The following is a 22520-nucleotide window of genomic DNA, read 5'->3' on the forward strand; positions in this document are numbered from 1 at the left end:
GATTTGCTTTCTATATAAACCAGCTTGTTTTCAAAAGGAAACACCTCTGCTAGACGTTGGACTGTGGGTGTAGCCATATCATAGACACAGGTCATCAGTCACAAAAGGGATGATCTGAAGGCAAGGTTAGCACAGACAGGGCACTGACTGCCTGAGCCAGAGCTTGAGTTTTCTCCAGATGGTGGCTCAGCAACACTCTGATAATGAACTATCCCTTTGTCCCTAGATGATATGTACTTCACCTGAAGCTGTGAAGTTAATTCTTCACTTTTTAAGAAATGGAAATACTCTTTAAAAACTAAAGCATGACTATTGCAAAAAATTCAGATGAAAGACAAAACAAAATGTAAAATTCATCTATAATTTTACCTCATTAGCAAACATAAAGTCAACCACTTCTTAGCATACCCATTTATTTAATAAACAAGGAACCATACTATATGCATTTTATAACTTGTTTTTTGATCTTATAGATGTAGACATCCTTCAATTAATAGTACAGATTTAAATTTATTAACAGATATACACTATATTCTAGTGAATTGTACTCCACTGAATGTTAGTAATTTGCCTTTTGCCCTATTGATTGATATATAGGTTGTTCTGCTTAAACATAGTTTCATATAAGAAATAAAACATCTTTGTGTATAGATGTATCACTGCTTTATAACTATCAGAATTTAAGATAAAAATTCATGATATGGTGACAAGAATTCACAATGTTTTATACCTTAGTCACTAATGCCTTCTTTTAAAAAAAAATCGCCAGATAAAATTTAATTAAAAGTCATCTCACCTGTAAAAAGATGAGGAAATTTAATCGGCAATATCACAGCCTCTTTAAGTGCTTCTTTTGCTCCTTCAAGACCAGCAACATCACTCCATTTCACATTTGGTCGCTCTATAACAATGGCACCTACAAAATTATGTCATCTTTAAATTAATCTCATCAAAGCTGGAAAATAGCATGAAATAATGTTAAAAGAAATGCATTATATATCTGTCTGGAAAAGTTCTATGTACTAAAAACTATAAAATCATATACTCAATGTCATAAACTAAAAAGAAAAAGATTTAAAATATTATTTCAGGAAAAAAAGAAGAAAAAAGATTCAAAAAAATATTATACTATGAAATTTATCAGCAAACCATTAAATTAAAAGATGGGAAAAAAAACTTCATCTATGAAAGAATGTCATGACTCTTTAAAAATGGACTGAAGACGTAGTAACTGTTGGGAGTAGTCAGCAGGAGTAAGAAAGCTGGGTAAGTGGCTAGATAACCTAGGGTAGGACACTTATCTACTTCTGCTTCCTTATTTGTTGAAATATTACTACCTGCCCAACTTAGGTTAGTGTAACCTAAAATTCTTAGGTTAGTGTAAGAATCAAGTGACAATGAATATTAAGAGTGTTTGGAAAAGCACCAAACACCATATAAAGTGGTTATAATATTTGACTACATTAATTCTGGAGCATCAAGTGTACTTGGTTCAATGGGGATTGATTTACTATTTCTCATGAACCAAAAGAGAAGTGATCTAATGTTCTCTTCAACCACAGAGAGAAAATACACTTAATAACTTTAACTGAAGACAAACAGAAGGGAGAGGGAAAGGAGGACAGAAAGGGATGGAATGGAAGCAGAAGTGGATGATGGAAAAGAGAATGTGTATCTTTATAGATCCACAGTACTTTCCTGAGATTTCACATGTGGCTTCTAAATAGACCTAGTTATAATTTTTGTAAATTAACAAAGTTACTTGAATAGTTTTATTTGCTGAATGCAATATATTCAAAAGCCATAGCAACTGTTGCAGGAAGACTCCAAGAAGACCTTTTAATACAGTTTACTGGCAAATTTTTCTAGTTATCTTTCATCAAAAGCTTTTCCAATTTTCTAGTTTATAGAAATTGCTCAACTCTACACTTTTTACTAAGCAGCCTGCTCTAAGATGACATATAATTGTTTTAAGTATAAGAAAACACTATCACTTACACAATTTACTGGTTAGGGAATTAGTTTCATAAGGCATTTCTGCTTGTTAGAAAATATTAACTATTTATTATTCTAAGACCATTTGGCAACTTACTTTCCTAATTATGAAAATCTTTGTCAGACTAAAACTAAATGAAATCATAAACACTTTTGCATATAAAGCTTCACTTTTTCTTTCATGCTCCACTAAGATTAGTAATTCCACAGAAGAAAATACCTACATCATTTAATAAGATTTTATGTTATACAAAAGCAAATTTACTTTATATATGTGAATCATCTAGCTAACTAAGATTTTGTGCAACTTTAAAAATATGAAAAGCTTACTTTCACATTTAATTAATACCTTTGTCCTCAAAATTTAAAAGTGACTTTAGAAAGTTTACTGATGAAAACTTAAATACTAAGAGTTAATGGTTTGTAAAACTAAAAAGCGGGGGACTGGGTAGCTGGGTAGCTCAGCAGTAGACCGCTTGCCTTGCATGTGTGAGACACTGGATTCAATCCTCAGCCACATAAAAATAAATAAGCAAAATAAAGGTATGTGTCCATCTGCAACTAAAAAAAAAAAAAAACTAAAAAGGGGAGGTGGGATTAATTGAAGAATATAAATAATTGAATGTACCTTATTACATAAATTTATCCAATCTTTGATTATATTATGCATACATCAAAACATTATTCAACCTCAAAAGTCACTAAATATCTAAGTTAGGTAACAAAAATCATAAGCCTGTTTTTAATTCTGACAACCATATATTACACATAATGTCATAATTTAAAGCAGAAATACAAGATTTATTTCAGGAAAAAGAAGATGATTCAGAAAAAGGATATTATACTATAAAATCCCTTACCAAATCATTAAATTAAAATGTGGCAAAAACTTTATACATTATAAATGAAAGGCTGAGGCTCCTTTCTTATTTTATTTCATCCTGACATTCCAAATAAATTTCCTCATTCACATGTTTTAACCATTTGTTTTTTTTTCACATCTCTCATGCTTATAACTGTCAGAGAATTTACAGAAATATCTATTAAAAAGTGGTTACATCTTTTAAAATATTTTTTTAGTTGTAGATGGACACAATATCTTTATTTATTTTTTCATAGTGCTGAGGATCAAACCCAGTGCCTCACATGTGTGAGGCAGGCGCTCTACCACTGAACTACAGCCCCAGCCAAAGGTTACATCTTTTTCAAAACTGAAAATACTATTAGATTTTCTCTTGTGAGGGGCAGGGGGCCAGGGAGTAGAGGGGAAACTAAACCAAAACCAATAAAGCAGACAGAATAAACTGTCTTGCTTTACAACTGAAATAAGGTCACATGTCACAGACCACTGGACAACCTAATAAATGCTAACATGCAGAGTACATAGCACAGCTTCAGGCAGTGGGATGCACAGTGGATTCTCTATCCATAAAGCTGTCCTCATCAACTGTTCTGCTTTCAAGGTACTATCCTAAGTGTTCTCCAACACATCTTGCTGGAATGTGTAAGACAGAAACATGGGCAAAATGGAGATTAGTACAGCAAGGCTAAAATTCTGGTAAGCTAGGTGTATTCACTATTCAATAACCAAGGCTGAGCCAGCATCATGAAAGTCATTCCCTGTCATTTATTCTATTTCAAAAGATTCAAACAAACAAATACATACTACCAACAATTTGGCTTAAAATTAAATTTGAAAAAACCATTAACTAACATATCAAAGAACAATCACATTTTAGCAGTTTAGAAGGCCAACAATTAAATAGATGCCTTTTTACATACACAGTGCTACCATTTATCAAGTCCCTAAATTTTGTCATATAAAATATTATGATGTATTTACGGTCATTTATTTTCCTTCCATGAAAAGAAAATATTATAAATTTCCATTTTAGAGATGGGGACCCTGACTCAGAGGTTAGGAAACTTTCCCACAACTAGAGAGCTTTTAAGTGATCAAGCTTGAGGTGGAATTCAGATCTGAACCCACTCTCTCTCTCCATTATGCCACTGTACTTCACTACAGAATGGAATGAAAGGGCATGTAAAACAGTTAAGAGAGAAATATACAGAGATACATGTAAATAGGATCAATGAAAAGCAGATGAGGAAGAGCAAGTAGGAAACACAAAATAAACCATCTTCAAATCAGTCAAAGAAATGGCAATAAAAACCAATTGTAATTCCTAATTCTTTCTTTTTCTCTGACAATAGCAAAATTTTAATGCCTTCAAATTTTGTAGTGTGCTAATATTATAAATACTATCTTCTCTACAAGGGGGCAAATGAAAAAGAATAAGTTGATTGACAGCCTTTTAAAGGCAGATATCAAAACAAGCAATATTTTTACTCCATGGGAAAAAAAAAAAACTATATCAAACCACTGAGGGCAAACCATATAAAAAACACTTTAAACAAAGCCAACATGTGATAACTGGGAACACTGTTATCACATGTTAAAGACAGTTATTCAATTCTTTATACCTTTTAAATGACAGTTTAACCTCATTTAAATGTAGAGGGAAAGAAAAAAAAAACAATTAAAATACACAATTCACCATGAGTCTTTTCAAGAAGACAGTAAGTTTAATAATAAAATCTAAAGCAACCTTGAAGTTGATTCTGTAGTTTCTTTTTTTCAGGATCATCAGATTCTCCTTCCCCATCACTGTCATTCCTAATAAAAAGAATTTAATACATTCAAATGACCACTCACTTCCATCAAATAATGCAAAAATGAAGGAATAATAACCTGAAATATTTGCAACTTAAATGGCAAAATAAGACATTCACATTTAAAGTTATGTTTATTTTATTACTTTTAATATTATATTAAATAAGAGGCAGGTATATTATCAATTAAGAGGGAGGCATAAACAGGGAAGGAACTAAAAGACCACAATGAAGTCAAGAACTATCTCCAAATTTCCATGATATACTTATGTATGTATGAATTATAAATTCATGCTCCACACATTATTCCACAAAGAATTTAAGATATATTACAGAGAAGGAGTTGCAAATAACAATAAAACATCAGGACCAAGCAAAATATGACTTGGAACAAGAATTCGTTCTAGGGAGAAAAAAACCCAGAATACTAATTATCTAAGGTACAAGATCTATGACCCTTAGTCTAAGAATGAGTGAGGTTTCTTGATGAAAATTAACTGAACCCAAAGAACAATGGGCAACTCAGCAGTTCACATACAGGAATTTAAAATGACTTTTTATCTTATTTTTTTGTACTGGGGATTGAACCCAGGGGTATTTAACTGCAGAACCACATCCCCAGCCCTTTTTATTTTTTTATTTTGAGACAGGGCCTTGCTAATTTGCTAAGGCGGGCTTTGAACCTGTGACCCTCCTGTCAGCCTCCCGAGCTCCTGGGATTATAGGTGTGCTCCACACCTGGTCTGGCAACTTAAATTATAACAATTAGTATATGATAGAACACATTGCAACCTTTAAAAATGATGTTGAAGAAATAGTTTGTCAGAAAGATATTCCTGATACAATGTTGAGTGAAAAAGTCACAAAACAAAAAACAGGGCATTATATATATTTTTTTCAATACTGGGGATTGAACCCAGGGGAATCTACCACTGCACTACATTCCCAACCCTTTTTATTATTTTATTTTAAGACAGGATCTTGCTCTGTTTCCCAGGTTGGTCTCAAACTTGCAATCCTCCTGCCTCGGCCTCCCAAGTAGTTGGTATTACAGGCATGTGCCACCACACTCATCTGGCATTATCACATTTTAAAAAATATAAAGGAAATGAAAATTCTGACAGGTTTTATGCCAAAATGGGATTGCCTTGGTTAGGTAGGGTTATGGGTGAGAAAGGAATGATTCACACAACTCTCACTTCAACCACCCTCATCATGCTTTCTACTGTAAAGGTTGTACTTATTTAAAAAACTGCCCTTTGTAGGCTCCCTTAAGGTAGGGTTCCACATGAGACCCAAGTTCCTCTGAGAAGGTGGAAGTTGCTTCCATGGAGACCAACTCTTCAGACAGAAGCACTGGTTTTACTGAGGAAGTGTGGCAGAGGTCTTACTGTGTGCTTCCAAGCCTTGGCAGCACTTGGCAGGGAACTGGCAGCAGTGGGATCTGAACATGATGTATCTACATACACATGAATTCATAACTACATGTCCTCACATGGCATAATGGGCACCTCTTCTAGTGATATGGCATCTATGCTTTATTCTCAGACTCTCAGATTTCTATAAGGCAATAGCCAGCAACAAATCCCTTTTTGTTTAAATTAGCCAAAGTGAGTCCTGCTGTTTATTATAGGATAAAAACTGGCATCCCTCAATAACCAGTACAGGAGAGATGATTACAGGGTCTTCAAACAAGACTGGAAGAACCTCAATAGACAGAGGAAGACACAATATTTCTGTCGGCAAGAGAGTCTCAGTGAGAGTTGGAGGCTCTGGGCACTGAATTTTTCCCAGTATTTTAATTTTAAGTTGGAGTTCCTGCCTTACATTAATGTTCATTCACGTAAGAAACACCAAGTAATTCCCAAAATGAAACCATGATCTGAGTTTTGTTATGTTAATACTGTGGATGCAGAAGATAAAATATTCTCCGGTGTCACAGAAAATTCCTGCCCTGGTTCCCTAACCATGTCTTCAACAGAATATAAAACTTTAAACCTCCTGCTATGGAGTTTGAAACAGCCAATCAGGTTTAGTTCTTATATCCTCATGTTCTTCAAAATGGTCTACATTAGAAGCCACAAAGTCTCTAAAGCACTGTTACTTTCATTCCTTGTAACTGCAGGGATTATCTAGGGACCCGTGCCACTACGAATACCAACTGTATGATATCCTCTAAAGCTCACCAAAATCTTGCTGCTTTCACCCCAACCAGTCCCAATCATCCCAGCAAAGAGCATTCTTCTCCTAAGAGTGTGTCACCTAGAACCACTTCTGGCACCAATCAGCAAAATAGTCAAAGAGGATCTGGTTAGAAAATGTTCCACCTGCTTAGCACAGAGCTAGGCATTCATATATTACATGTCAAATAAATAAATTCTGTCTCTATAAGTGATGTATTTCCTATCTAGGAAGACATTCCAAAAATGGGTTTCAAAGTTTATAAATTATATAATTTATACATGGATTTTAATTTATAATTTTGTAATTTATAAAATGGGTTGTAACTTATAATTAGTTTCAATTTTATAAATTATGCTATTGTTTGTTTTCACAATGACAAATTTAATAGAAATTTAAGCAAATACAATGCAAATTCACATCAAAAAACTTTGCCTAAGATATCCAAACAATTATTTATATTACTGAAGTTATCTTTCTTTTTGTCTACATGGTTAAAGATTTAACTCACACATCACTCCTATAACTTTAACGCTTAATATTTACATGATGGTCAGAGGGTATTCCAGGCCATTCCATGCCATTTTTACAAATGTCTTCCCCTATCACTAGCAAGTGGTCATGGAGGGTCACCTTAGGTGATGTATCATCACTTAAACCAGGGGCCAGGAAACATTTGTCTCTGAAGGACCAAACAGTAAATATCCCAGGTTTTGCAGCCACACAGTCTCTATTGCAAAAACTCCACTCTGTTTTTACAGTATCAGAGCAGCCTTGGAGGACAACATGTAAAGCAATGGGCGAGGCTGTGTCCCAACAAAACTTTTACTGAAACAGGCAACAAAAGAAATGTATTTCATAGAGGAAAAGTTAAAAGACATAGTGGAATCCAACACTCTGAAATACATACCCCTTCTCATCAGCTGGACTTGGCTGTCCCTCTTTTACTGGCTTCTGTGGTTTTTTCTCCTTCTTCTTCAGATATTCCTTCAGTTTCTCTGCTCTATCAAGATATTCTGTACACTTTGCCCTAATACTCTGCTTGGCTTTATCACCCTGTGCTTCATCTGTTGAAGGGAATGAGATTTTCATTAGTATTCTGTACAGAAATATTTTAAAACTCTTAAGACATATTTCTTTAAACAAAGGAATTCTACATTGGGGGAGAGGGAAAAGATCATTTCTAACTCACTGTTAATCAATGATTATCAATTCTTTTCTATTTTTTCCCCCAAAGGGTTGGAGACAAACAATGAATTTGATACAAAAAAGAACTGAGCAAGACAACAGGTATTTTAAGTTAAGAAATAAGAAATTATTTGATATTATATAGGTTACATTTTGAAAATAGTTAAAGCTGCTTGTCTCACACAAAAACCAATTGTAAGAAAAACAATGTGAATGTAGAACAGCAGTTAGAGGTTGGGGGTATGTGGATAAAGGGGTGGTTAAATTTGATCAGTGCATACTGTTATGTGTGTATTAAAGTATCACAATGAACCCCAGTAGAGGTGTAATTTATTCATGTTGGGCTAGGGATACAGCTCACTAGGTAGAGTGCTTGCCTCACATGCACAAGGCACTGGGTTCAATCTCTAGCACCACACACACACAAAAAATTCATTCATGTTAATAAAAAATAAAAGATAAACAGAAGTGAAGCAGTATTAGCCATTTCCATTAATGTCTATGTAAGTTTTATTTCAAAGAGTATACAAAGTGATGGAAATTTCATATATTATATGTACCAACAACATAGTAATTTTACTACATAACAGAATGTCAGGGCTATTTTCAAAAGTCTACTTCAGCAATACATGTGATACAAGGAATTGCCCCCATACAGCTTGCGTGCTATATTCTTAGTTTCACTTTAATTGGGCATAAGCCCTCTTGATTAAATGGGGAAGCTCAAAAGACAACCCTGATGTATACAACTGCATTAGGTGTAAGATCCATAAGAGCAGTGTTTTTTTTTTTTTTTAAAGATCTTTTTTGATATGGACACAATATCTTTATTTATTTTCATGTGGTGCTGAGGATCAAATCCAGTGCCTCACATGTGCAAGGCAAGCGCTCTGCCGCTAAGCTACAACCCCAGCCCCTGAGCAGTGGTTTTTATCCACTTTTCTCTCATCATTGTATCTCTTGTGCCCAGAAGAATGCTTGGCACATGATCAACGTGCAATACGAGGTTGTTAAATAAATGAATAAAATGTCTCCCAATCTCTTTTAAAAACAATTATTTCCAAGCATATGCTTACAGAGTAAGTTCAGATTATATATAATTTGGGCATACTATAATTAAAATAAAAAGCTGTTTCCATTGAATATGGACATTTTAAGATGTCTGCGAAAACAAAATTAAAAACTATGATAGCTGTTACTTTTGTTAGTTAAGTCTGAGTGCTTAATAGTTACTAGAAAGAAAGTGGAATTTGTTTGGGGAGGGCAAATGCATGGTTCAAAATTTTCTGGTTTGTATTTCAATTTTTATAAATGAAATAGAGTAATTTTTTCCTTTGCATGTTTTTAAATAAAAAATAACTTTTAACTTACATTTAATTACATGGAGAAAATACTGTACAGCATGTTGATAGAGTTGAAGGGCTTCCTCGTAATTCCCAGCTTTGTCTTCTTGTGCTGCTTTGCTAGCAAGATCTATTGCTTTCTGTTTGAGATGAAAAATAATAACATCAAACATAAATATAAGTTTGAAGTTAATAATTTTGATATATTATTATTATTTTTGGTGGTGTCAAAATACCAAGGCCTTTCATATGTTAGGCAAGCAATCTACTACTGAGTTACATCTTTGCCTAATTTTTAAAATTTATTAATTAATTTATTTATCTGTTGTTTTTAGATAATCATGACAGTAGAGTTATTTTGACATTTATACATATATGGGGTACAACACCTTACAGTTTTGATCCCACTGTGGTTGAATATGATATAGAGTTACACTGGATGTATACTCATATATGAGTATAGGAAAGTTATGTCCGATTCATTCTGTCTTTCCTATTCCTGTCCCCTCTCCCTTCCTTTCATGTCCTTGTTATGGGTTAGCATCCACATGAGAACATTTGATCTTTGTTTTTTTGGGATTTACTTATTTCGCTTAGCATGACATTCTCTAGTTGTATCCACTTACTGGTAAATGCCATAATTTCATTCTTCTTTGAGTAATATTTCATTGTATATATGTACCACATTTTCTTTATCCATTCATCTGCTGAAGGGCACCTATGTTGGTTCACAGTTCACAGTTTGGCTATTGTGAACTGAGTTGCTATAAACATTGATGTGGCTGCCTCACTATAGTATGCTGATTTGGGTATATGCTGGGGAGTGGGATAACTGCAGCAAACGGTGGTTCCATTCCAAGTTTTCTGAGGAATCACCATACTGCTTTCCAAAATGGTGGCACCTATTTGCAGTCCCACCAGCAATGTATGCATGAACCTTTTTCCCTACATCTTTGCCAACATTTATTGTTGCTTGTATTCTTGATAATTGCCATTCTGACTGGAGTGAAATGGAATCTCAGTATAGTTTTAATTTGCATTTCTCTAATGTTGAACATTTTTTCATATATTTTTTGACCATTTGTATTTCTTCTTCTGTGAAGTATCTGTTCAGTTTCTTATCCCATTTACTGAATGCATTATTTGTTTTTTTTGGTGTTAAAGTTTTTTGAGTTCTTTATATATCCTAGAGACGAGTGCTCTATCTAAGGTGCAAGTGGTAAATATTTTCTCCCATTCTATAGGCTCTCTGTACATATTCTTTTTTTTTTAAATCTTATTTTTTAGTTGTAATTGGACACAATACCTTTATTCATTTATTTTTATGTGGTGCTGAGGATCGAACCCAGGGTCTTCAACGTGCGAGGCGAGTGCTCTACTGCTGAGCCACAACACCAGCCCTCTCTGTACATATTCTTGATTGTTTCCTTTGCTTTTCAGTTTGATGCCATCCCATTTACTGATTCTTGATTTTAATTCTTGCGCTTTAGGAGTCTTATTGAGGAAGTCTGTTCCTGAGCCAATATGATAGAGTTGGGCCTACTTTTTCTTCTAGTAGGTGCAGGGTCTCTGTTCTAGTGACTAAGTCTTTGATTCACTTTGAGTTTTGTGCAGGGTGAGTTACAGGGCTTTAATTTCAATCTACTATATATGGATTTCCAGTATTCCTAGCATTGTTTGTTGAAAAGGCTATCTTTTCTCCAATGTATGTTTATAGTGCCTTTGTCTAGTTATGAGATAACTGTATTTATGTGGATAGCCTGTGTGTCTTTTATTCTGTTCTATGAGTCTTCTATTTTTGTGCCAATACCATGCTGTTTTTGTTACTATAGCTCTGCAGTATAATTTAAAGTCTGGTATTATGATGCCTTCTGCATTACTTTTCTTGTTAAGGATTGCTTTGACAATTCTGGGCCTCTTATTTTTCCAAATAAACTTCATGACTGCTTTTTCCATTTCTAAAAAATCTCTTTAAGGAAATTCTTAAAAATTAAGTGCCACCATTTAGAGCATACAGAAACAGTAGAAATTTAATTGGCTAAAACCCCTTCAGAAGTAACTGTGCAATGAAATATCAAGAATCTAAAAAAATACCCAAAGCTTTTAACCCAGTACTGAACCTAAACATTTACCGGGCAAAGACATTAAACATAAAGAGTTCTTAAAAAAAAAAAAAATGTGGAAACTTAAATTTTTAACAGCAAAAGGATGCCACACAGCAATTTAGTGAAGCCCTAAGTAACATACACAGAATACTAAAGGATTATTAAGAGCATTAAATGAAGAAACATCTGTAATATCATGGCAAGTGTTTCTGATGGATGTTTTAAAAAGCGGGACACAAACTTTTTATATGCAGTAAAAGTTCAGTTATGTGGAACAGCAGCAAAAAATAAAATGACAAAGGAAAAAGATGGGAAAAATTTAACAGAGCTTATTTTTGATGAGTAAGACTTTATGGATTTTTCATTTTCTACTTTTCCACATCATCTAAAACATCCATTATGAACATGAACTACCTTTATAATATTAAATTTTTAAAAAACCCTATGAGAAATAGATCTGTATAAATGTATCCAAGTGAATCTTGAAAATGATACAAAAGTCAATGACAGAATGACAGGCTTTTAGTTTCTCTCATTGGGGACCAAACCCAGGGGCTGCCACAGCTAGGCAAATGTTCTACTATCAGCACAGGCTTTTAAAGAAAAGGTGATGGAGCAAATGGACACCCATAAGGGGTGGGGAGAAGCTTTGACTTCAACCTATCACTTTCTAACTTTCTACAAAAATTAACTCAAAAGACATCATAGACTTAAGATATAAAACATGAAATCATAAAACTTTTAGGAAAAACACAGATAGCCATCAGGGTCTAGGGTTAGGTGAGTGCTTCTTGGATTTGATATCAAAAGTACAATGTACAGAAGGAAAGATAATAAACTGGACCTTGTCAAACAAACACTTTTGTTTTCTAATCGACACTGCTAAAAGGATGAAAAGATAAGCTACAGACTGAGAGAAACATTTGCAAAACATCTGATAAGGGACTAGTATATAGACTACCTTAAGGACTCTGAAAAAAAAAAAAACAGTTAAGAAAGGATCCAATCAGAAAATGGGCAAAAGACATGAACAGACATTTCACCAAAGAGAGTATTATGGCAAATAACTACATGAAAATATGCTTAACTTTATTAACAAGTTCAGAAATGCAAATTCAAGCCTTAATGAAACATAATTATACATGTTGGAATAACTAAAATAAAGCCAGGCACTATGGCACATGTCTATAATCCCAGCAGCTTGGGAGGCTGATGCAGGAGGACTGTGAGTTCAAACCCAGCCTCAGCAATTTAGTGAGGTCCTAAGTAACTCAGTTAGACCCTGTCTCTAAATAAATACAAAAAATAGCTGGAAATGTGGCTCAGTGGTTAAGTGGCCCTGATTTCAATCCCTGGTACCAAAAGAAAAAAAAAGAAAAAGAAAGAAAGTAGCTAAGATATGGGGCTGGGGATGTGGCTCAAGTGGTAGCGTGCTCGTCTGGCATGCATGCGGCCCGGGTTCGATCCTCAGCACCACATACCAACAAAGATGTGGTGTCTGCCGATAACTAAAAAAATAAATAAATATTAAAAAAAATAGTAACACTGGTGAAGATGCAGATAACTGGATCACCACTCATACTTTGCTGGGGGATATAAAGTGGTACAGCCATTCTGGGAAATTGGTTGTTTCTATTCGGTCTACAACAAACTAAAAATGTGGGCAGCTGAGCAAAGTGAAACAATTTCCAAAGTGCCCCTGGGCAATCAGGTACCCCTAGGGTTTCTGCTCAAAGGAATTTTTACTTTTACTCCCTAGAGCCTGAGAGGGTGTGGTCTTGCCAATTCCTAGGATGCCCATTGTCTCTGCTTAAAGTATTTAACATTTCTTTAGTGTCTGTATTATCCACTTTTACTCATACTTTTCTGGCCAAACTGCAAGTTTTTCAAGTCTTTCTGCTCTGCTTTCCACTCCTGATTATCACAGTAAACTTGGCTAAAACCCACCAGCAAAATCTGTGCCACTGCCTGAATGGTGTGCTGAATAGAAATTTTTTCTGCCTAATTTATTAGTCCATCACCTTTGAATTCAGCCTTATAGAAAGTCTCAGAACAAGGGAAAAATCTAGACAATTTCTTTGCTACAATGTAACAACAACAACAACAAAAACCACTAAAAATGCAACTACCATATGAAAAAGGGCTCTTGGGTCTTTATCCCAGAGAAACTGAGATTTATGTCCACAAAAAAACCTGTACATGAACACTCTAGATGTCCTCCAACGGTTTCATTCATGATTAAACAAACCATGGTGGATCAATATCATGAAGTACTACTAGGACTACTGTTACACCCAGCTTAGATGAATCTTGAGGAAATCATGCTGACTAAAAAACACCAATCCCAAAAGATTGCATGCTATGATTCCATTTATATAAACCTCTCAAAAAATGGCAAAATTAGAGACTGGGAACAGGTTAAATGGTCAGGTGTTAAGGTTTAGACATGCAATGTCTCTCTAAGCTCCTGTGCTAATGCAAAATGTTCAGAGGTGAAATTATTAGATTATGAGAGCTGTGACCTCATCAGTCCATCCAAGTTTCAATGGATTAATTGGGTGGTAATAAGTAGGGCATAGCCAGAGCAGTAGATGGGTCACTAGGGGCATCCCCTGGAAAGGTTCACTGCCCCTGGATGGGAAATAGAGGGGATTAAGTGTCCCCTCTTTCTCTGCTTCCTGGCTGTCATGAATGGAGCAGCACTCCTCCACTACACCCTTCCACCATGATCTGCCTTAGCTTCGCTCAGACCCATGGACTAGGTCAACCATGGGTTAAACCTCTGGAACCATGAGCCAAAATAAACTTTTCCTTCTCTAAGTTGTTTTTGTTGGGTATTTTGATCACAGCTACAAAAATTGACTAACATCAGAGAACAGGGATGCTGGGTGGGAGAAAAGAGACGATGGTGGTCATAGAAGAGCAACATGATGGATCCTTATAGATGGAACTTTTCTCTATCTCAACTGTGGTGGATACATAAACCCACAATGTAACAAAAGTGCACACAAATACATACAAATACTAGTCCAAGTGAGGAAATGTGAGTAAGAATTGCAGAATGTCTCCATGTCAATATCCTGGTAGGGATATTGTACTAGTTTGACAAGATGTAACTGGGTAAAGGGTACACTGGATCTCTGTATTGTTTTTACAACTAACTGCATGTCAATCTACAATTATCTCAAAAATTTTCATTAAAAACTAACTTTTAAAAATATGCACAAACATATATGAATAACAAGCATGATTTATTAAAATATTTCAACTAAGTTAATTTAGGTAGTGAAACTGTATTATTCAACAGAGGACTCAACAAAAAAGAAAATGATCATCCAAACAATTCCCAGAACAATCATATGTAAGACTATTACATTCTGAAGCAGCTGCTCATGGATGGGATATAGAGGGGATTGTCAATGGGAGAACAGGTCCCCTACTGGGGCACGCTTCTTTTGTCCAGAAGTAAGAGGGAAAAAATGGTATTGTTTTAGAAATGATAAAATGTTGTAGTTGCATGTTTCATAGTCCAAATAGGTAAATTTTCAAGTTTTGTAAGTTAGATACGATGTAAGAAGTGGAGCTTGGCATGTGGTCAACTGTTGCTTTGGAGAAACTGGTCACATAAGAATGTATCCCAAAGACTCTGTAGTAAAGCCACACAGCAGAAATAAATTCTTTCTTATTCTCACAATAATTTTCTTATTTTGAAAGGCTATGCCACTTACTTCCTTAGACACTTGTTTCCCCTCATTCACAGTCAGCTCTTATTGTGGTGTCATAGTCAGATACCACATTGACTTTGTTAAAGCAAAACTCTTTCCATATATATATATTTTTTCTTTCTTTCTTTTTTTTTTCTTGAGACAGTCTTCTTGTGTTGCCCAGGCTAATCTTGGGCTTGTGCATCCAAGTGATCCTCCAGCCTCAACCTCCTGAATAACTGGGATTACAGGAATCAGTCATCACATCCAGCTTAAAGTGAAACTCTTATGGTTGGTATTTAAGCTTCAAACACTGTACAATTACTTAGTTGAAGCTATTCTTTCTCCAATGATGAAAATGTCTGTAACCGTCTGATATGGAAGCCACCAGGCACATATGGCTGAGTCCTTGTGGCTCATGTGACTGAAGAGTGAATTTTTATTTAAATAGCCACTTGTTACTATGGTACTGAAGAGCATATGCTAAACTTTTAAGACTCTTTCTCCTTATAAATGCCCCCATTTCACCCTTGGTTTTGTTAGCATTCTGCATTTAAAACAAAATTAACCATGTCATTAGTATGATTAAGGAGAGCTAATGATTCTTTCAGAATATAATCCTTACCATCTCTGTTGCTATAACCCTAGTTCAATCCACAATCACATCTATCAAAACTATACCTAGTCTAGGAGGCAATCAGCCTGCCTTCACCCTTGTATTCCAAAGTACACATAGCAACTGCTGATGGCTTCCTACTGTAAATAATGAAGTTCAAATGCTGCAACATCATCTACAGGGCCTCACAGGGCCATGGCCCCAGCTATGTTTGGATCTTAGCTGTAACCCTCTAGACCTCCCCTTCACTCAGGCAGCCTGAGCACTACAGACCTCTCCTAGAACACTCCAGTCCTAGTTCAGCTGGCAAATTCAGAGAGCCCTCCCTAATCTGCATAGCAGAGGCTGTATTCCACCCATGCTTCCAGCTTTCCCCTCATTCCTGCACTCCCTTACCCATCATCACTGTATTTACCTATGTATTCACTCACAGGCCTTCTCCTTTACTAATTAAGCTCTGTGAGGACAGAGGCTCACTTGGAGCTTCCGAGCCTCAGAACAGTGCTGGCAGAAGGTAGGTACTCAAATTGATGAATAAGTGAAAAAAATCTCCCTCCCTTTGGTTATTCTGTCTCTTGTTATCTCTAACAATTTCTCTACACTGGATATTTCTGAAAGCACACAAATAGCCCTACTTCGAAACACACCCTTCAGCTTAGTTCTCTTTCTCTGCTACCTTTCAGAGCCCAAATCACATGGGGTTAGCCTCTATTCTCTTCCCCGCAGTTATGGTTTAGATGTGAGGTGCCCCTCTAAAGCTCACATGTGAGGCAATGCAAGAAAGTTTGGAGGAATGATTAGATTATATCCCTTGCCTAATCAGTGAGTTAATTCTTGATGGGACTAACTAAAGTGGTAGGGTGTGGCTGGAGGATGTGGGAATTGGGCATGGTTTGGGGTATATATTTGTATCTGGAGAGTGAAGTTTCTCTCTCTGCTTCTTGATTACCATGATGTGAGCTACTTCCCTCGGCCACACACCCCTCCATGATACTCAGCCTCATCCTGAACCCAAGAAATGGAGCCAGCCTTCTATGGACTAAGACTTCTGAAACTGTGGGCTCTCAACTTTCCTTCCTCTATAGTTGTTCTGGTCAGATCCTTAGTCACAGCAGCAAAAAAGCTGAGCAAAACACCCTCATTACATGAATAAAACTGCTCAGATCAAGGCTATGGTGTCAGACCCAAAGACAAGCTCTGGCTTCATCCTGACCTGACTGTATTCCACAAAGTTTCTCATTTTCTTCTTGACTGTCTTCTGCTGATCCCCAAGCCCCATTTTCCTGATTTTTTTCTACCTCTCCAGCAGCTTCTCTGTTGATCCTCCTCCTGGCATGTGATGAAATATGTTCCTCTGTGTTTGCAATGGGACTCACTTGTTTACTCCCTCCCTAAGTAAGATGTCTCAATGATTTAACACCGATAATCTTTAGGCTGACTACCAAATTTATTCCATCTTAAAACATAGTCGTTCACATCGCTCCTATGTTTAAATTCATCCAGATGTTTACCTGTACGCATAAGTGGGTTTTGCTTCTGTGATTTTTTTTTTTTTTGGCTTGGTTATCCCCCTGGAATGTAACCTCCATAAGAACAGGAGTTACTTATGTCTGTTGTCTTCACTTCTGCATGAGTTTGGCACAGAGGGATGGCAAAAAACAGTGACTTCATTACCCCATGGTCAGTCATGGTCCAGTCAATCAATATGAAAGAATCAAGATAGGGAACATCTGGGACTGTCCTTTTCAGGTTAGGAGCCCATGGTGTATTTACCTTAGAAAACCCTGGGAAATGGTAAATTCTACAATTACATGTCTCAGAAGAAAAAATGTCCCGTTCCTTGTCTGCCAATACTAATGCTTTCTCTATGCTCCAGAACCCATCCCCCCCTCCACTCTGACATTTACTCCATCAGTGATATGCCACTCTACTATTCTCCCTTTTTTTTTTTTTTTTTTTGGTTAGGTCTCTCCTCTGCAGAAAAATGTTTAAATCTTACCTCAGACTAATATCTACAGAATTCAAATAACCAACTCTCTTCAGTTCCTAGATTTCTCTTTACCGACTCTCTTACCATCTCTTCACCTCCACAGCAAAATCCCAAAGAGTACCCCAGGTTCATCCGGGTTTCTTGATATCCTGTTCCTCCCACAGCAATGTGTTCTGCCTGCTGATTCCCAAGGCTCATGCGGAACACCAGAACAAACACCTAACAGTGTCTCCTGACTATCACACCATTCACCCTGGTCTAGAGTCTTTCAGGCTCCCTTTGCTCTTTCCTTAAACCTCAACAACCCAGAGTTTCTGCCTTAGTCCTCGTTTTTTCTTATTCTGTAAGCTCTCCAAGATGGGATTCCCTATGTCCACAACCTCTGCTACCATCTTTATGCTAATAACTCCCCAATGCTCACTGGGCATTTTTTTTTGGATAGTCCCCATAAGCACTTCAGATTCTGCAAGTTCAGAACTAAATTTATTTTTGCATCTCCCTAAACATACCCCTCTTTTTGTATTCCCAGAACCAACTCCTACCCTTTCAAGATATCTAATCCAGAAAGCTGGGAGAAATCCCATATTCCTCCTCCCTCCTCACTTTTTTATTATAGATATAAGATTATTCTCCTTTGATCAAGCCTTTCTTCTTTATTTGAATAAGTACAACACTAATCTGGTCAGTTACTATGTCCCATCACACAGGCCTCTGCCTTCTAACTGGTTTCCTTGCACCAGGCTTGCTTCCAGTCACGTTTACTCCACCCACCACATACAAATGACAGTTTGATTCTAAATCAAAAGTATGAGCATGCTACTCCATGGTTTGAAACTGTTCTATGACTCCCCATGGATGTGGCACACAAGGCTCCTCATGATATGGCATACCTCCTCAGGCCTGTGCCTCCGACTTTGCACACTGAATTCCCATCATATTAACTACTGGCACAACCCCAATGGACTTCGGTGGCATGCCTCTGTATGCATACAGTGTACTCTATACTCTCTCTTGTGATATTCCAGCTTCTTGAGAACTTGTCCTTCTGCTGCAAAGCCTTCCCAATATCTTAAGATGGCTCAGCCTACATTACTTAATAGATTCCCACTGTCTCCTGTACATTTTTCCAAAGATCACACTGTATCTTAAGCCACTTAATATGTCTGTTTTCACATAAGCCATGTAAGGTCACCAATGATAGATAGATAGATATGTTTTACAATTTCCCAGGACTTAGTACAATGCATGGCAGGGTAGACATAATAAATATTTAGGGACTGAGTCAACTTGGGAGTTTTATTTCATATTGTATTACCTGCAGTTTCCTCCAACCTCTGCAAAGTTTATTACACTACTGAGTGCATAAGTTGTTTTTTATCTCCTTGGGAAAGCATCCAAGGAGACAGAATTTTGTAGTGAAAAAGCCAGGCTTGTAAGTAGACAGATTTGGATCAAAAAAGAACCTTAATACTAATTAACTAGTTACTTAACTAAAACTAATTAATTAATCACATCTTTGGGGACACAAACCTTAATAAACTTAGGTTTCTAATACTGTGAAACTGGAATAATATTCACCTGGAAGAGCTGTTTTGGGTATTACATGAGATCACATCAAACATATAGGAGATGATTACAGTTGGGTTTTCTATGATCACATCACCTCCTCTGTGAAGCATTCCTCATTTGATCTCAGAAGAGTAAGATATGCTCTTCCACACTACATTTCCACATTAACCCATGATTCTATTATAGTATCATGAAATTATTTCATAATTTTGATTTTTAGTTGTCTGTACTCCCTGTAGTATCTGGCTACAGGGATTTCTGTCTCATTCAGTGGGAGAGTTCTTCATTGTTTGACTCTTCTGCATCCAAATTTCCTAGGTTAGAAGGTGGAAAGGCTAACTGAGAAAGCATACCTGAACCAACACCTAATAAAACTATTCAACATCCTTCCTGTTTATCACTAGTCACTACACCTTCAGTGAATGTCAATCTCTAGCTGATTCACTAGAGAACATCCAACAAACAACCTTTATGCAATTTATTCTTTATTCTAAGAAATGAGTCATAGTTCCAATTGCAACATTTTATGAAAAAATATAAAACATTTATTTTCATATATTTAAGGAAGATTTTCAAGAAAAGAGCTGCAAACCAGTATTCCCTTGCTTTTATTTATTGGTAAAAACTTGATCTCTGTTTAAAATAGGTCTACTGTGAGTGGTCTTTGCTCAGGACCAATTATTTTGAGTCAAGGAGTTCTTTTCCATTTGACATCTGTAACAGTCGATCAATATTGCTGTCTGTTTGATAAACTAGTGTAAGTCCAAGACAGATATTCAATATAGATATTTCATGCTATTCTGTTGTCCCAAACTGACCTTTTAGGCTGGAAATCCTGGAGGCTAAGCCACATTCCAAACCCTACTGAAATCACAGATCCTTTTAAGATGGAAGGCACCCTTACAGATTTTTTTTTTCTCAAAGAATTCCATTCCGTAAAGCACTAACGACTGAATCTACAATTTTAGTATCCCATCATTTATGTACATAACACTGTGCTCATTACCTTGGGCCTGGAGAAGTGGAGCCACAGAAGTTTAAAAATACTTCCTGATCTTACATACTGCAATTTGGGAGCGTGCACATAAACACATATGTTCAATGAATTATGTAAGTTGGCTCTAGCCACAGCTTCCAGGGCCGTACTCATTTTTCTACTCACGTCAAACAAACTCAAAAAGAAGGGCTTTGCGTTATAAGCCTGAGAAATTAAGAGAGAGCCACAACCATCCTATTTTGAACTGGTCCAAGTACTGCTTTGCAAAAACTATGCTTTTACTTTCTTCCTGGCAGTTATTGGAGAGACCTGCCCAGCTTGCTTTGAGGCTGTTTTGTCTCGCCTTTTAAAGCTCCAACCAACTCAGGAGTCTCCCAGAGCCGGCGGCCGTGGACCCCCGGGTGGCAGAGCTTCCAGGGTCCCACCTGCGGCTCCCCGGCGCCCCGCCCCTGCCCGGCCAGGGCGCGGCCGCTTCCTCCCTCCTCCTCGCCCCAACCCCACCGCTCGCGCCGCCCCTCGGCTCCGGCTCTCGGAAAGGGGCGGGAGAGGAAAAGGGATACCTGAAGGTTGGCCCCAGCAGATGCCATGGCGGGGATCCAAAGTGGCTCTCTGAGGAGTAACGCGGGGCGAGAAGCGCCAACAGGGGCGAAGCCCGTGTAACAGCCGCAAACTTCGAGAGGCTGGGGCTCTCGGACCCAGAACAGCGGCCTCAGTTCGGGAACCAGCAAAACAACCCTCCACGCTCCTAGCCGCCGGACCCTCCTCACGATACTTCCGCAATCCCGAGCCCCCTCCGGGCTATGAACACACCTCCGACCGGAGCACGTCCGCTTTCGTCATCAGCACGCGCTCTCTCTAGTCACACTGTACGCGTCTCACTGCAGCCCGGGACCTCGCGAGATGGGGAGAGGCAGCCCTGAAGCCGGATCGAGTCTGGCGGAAGTCAGGCGTGGCGCCGGCGCACTGCGACACAGGCCGGCCGGGCTGGCTGGCGACCGATAGAGCCTGAGAAGCACCAGCGCGGGCTAGGTCTTTTTCTTCCTTCCTTCCTTCCTTTTTTTTCCCTTACCCCACCCCATATTCTTAAACTTTGCGATGAGATTTTGGTTCGTCTGACTCCTTTCTCGCCTTGTCACTCCGTGACGTCTGTGCGAAAAAGGCATCTCATCTCCAGGACCTCCAGGGACTTTGGCCCGGAGTGTTTTCCTCGTTCCCATCGTTTCCTCTTCTGAAATGGGGCGCGCGTGGTACCCTCCTCCGGGCGACGGGGGATGCAGAGGTGATGGGCAGCAGCTAGAGGACAGGCGACTTTGCCCCAGTTACTGGTCGACCCCACTGACCCGGTTCAGCTGTCGCTCGAGGAAGCCGTGGGGATAATTGGCATAAATACTGCATTTTGGCCGCTGCCCTGGAGCTTACCGTGTGGTGGGGAGGCCGGCCCCGAACCTGTCTTGCAGAATGTCACGTGTACCAGTTATATTTACAAGGAAAGTTGTGGCTTCAGAGGTTACGACCTTATGTGAGCACCTTGATCAGAGATTAATGGCAGAACTGCAATAAAGCCGTTTCCCGGCCTTTCTATTACACAAATCCCTCCTTTCTGTTTATGGTTAGGTTTCTCAAAGGAAAGCAAAATAGTTGTAATCACTCTGTCATTTTATTTCCCTCTCTTTCCTTATTTTTTTGGTAATCATCTGGTGTCTCCTAAATAAGTACTCACCTCCCCTTTTTAGTTGGTGTGATCACCAATCCTTGAAATCTCTCTTTTATAACTTCTTTATATAACTTCTCTATACCCCTTAGTATTTCCCAGTTCTACTCCTCGATACAGAATTTTCTCTCTGCCCATAGCTTCTCTCAATACAGTCTGCCCCTCTTACCCTCTTCTTGTGTTTTATCTGTCAATCAACTAGAAATGGCTTCAATCTAAATCTGTAGGGCTACCGTATGGCCTGCTCAGCATTTATATTGCCTTTTAGAGATGGGGAGTGGTGGTGTTGTTTGTGGGGTTTTTTTTGTATGTGTTTTGTGGTACTGGAGATTTAACCCAGGGACCCTCTATCTCTGAGATGTACCTTCGGCCCTCTTAATTTCCATTTTGAGATGGTCTTGCTAAGTTACCCAGGCTGGCATTGAATTTAAGGACTCCTGAATCAGCC

General features: G+C 37.7%; 1 protein-coding gene across 1 annotated transcript in view; it reads right to left on the reverse strand.

The window, feature by feature from the left end:
* Positions 1–21196, reverse strand: part of Vps4b (vacuolar protein sorting 4 homolog B) — a 34688-nt gene extending 13492 nt beyond the window's left edge. Inside the window, exons 1-5 of the mRNA XM_046428207.1 lie at positions 20922–21196; positions 9409–9520; positions 7760–7916; positions 4605–4672; positions 797–916 (exon numbers count right to left, since the gene is read on the reverse strand). Of these exons, the coding sequence (XP_046284163.1) occupies positions 797–916; positions 4605–4672; positions 7760–7916; positions 9409–9520; positions 20922–20948 (484 nt within the window). The 5' untranslated portion in view covers positions 20949–21196. The remainder of the gene's footprint in view (positions 1–796; positions 917–4604; positions 4673–7759; positions 7917–9408; positions 9521–20921) is intronic.
* Between the last annotated feature and the right edge of the window lie 1324 nt (positions 21197–22520).

Source organism: Marmota monax, unplaced genomic scaffold (assembly GCF_021218885.2).
Source record: "Marmota monax isolate L192 unplaced genomic scaffold, Marmota_monax_Labrador192_F-V1.1 WCK01_AAM20220418_F8-fsc00201, whole genome shotgun sequence".
Taxonomy (NCBI): domain Eukaryota; kingdom Metazoa; phylum Chordata; class Mammalia; order Rodentia; family Sciuridae; genus Marmota; species Marmota monax.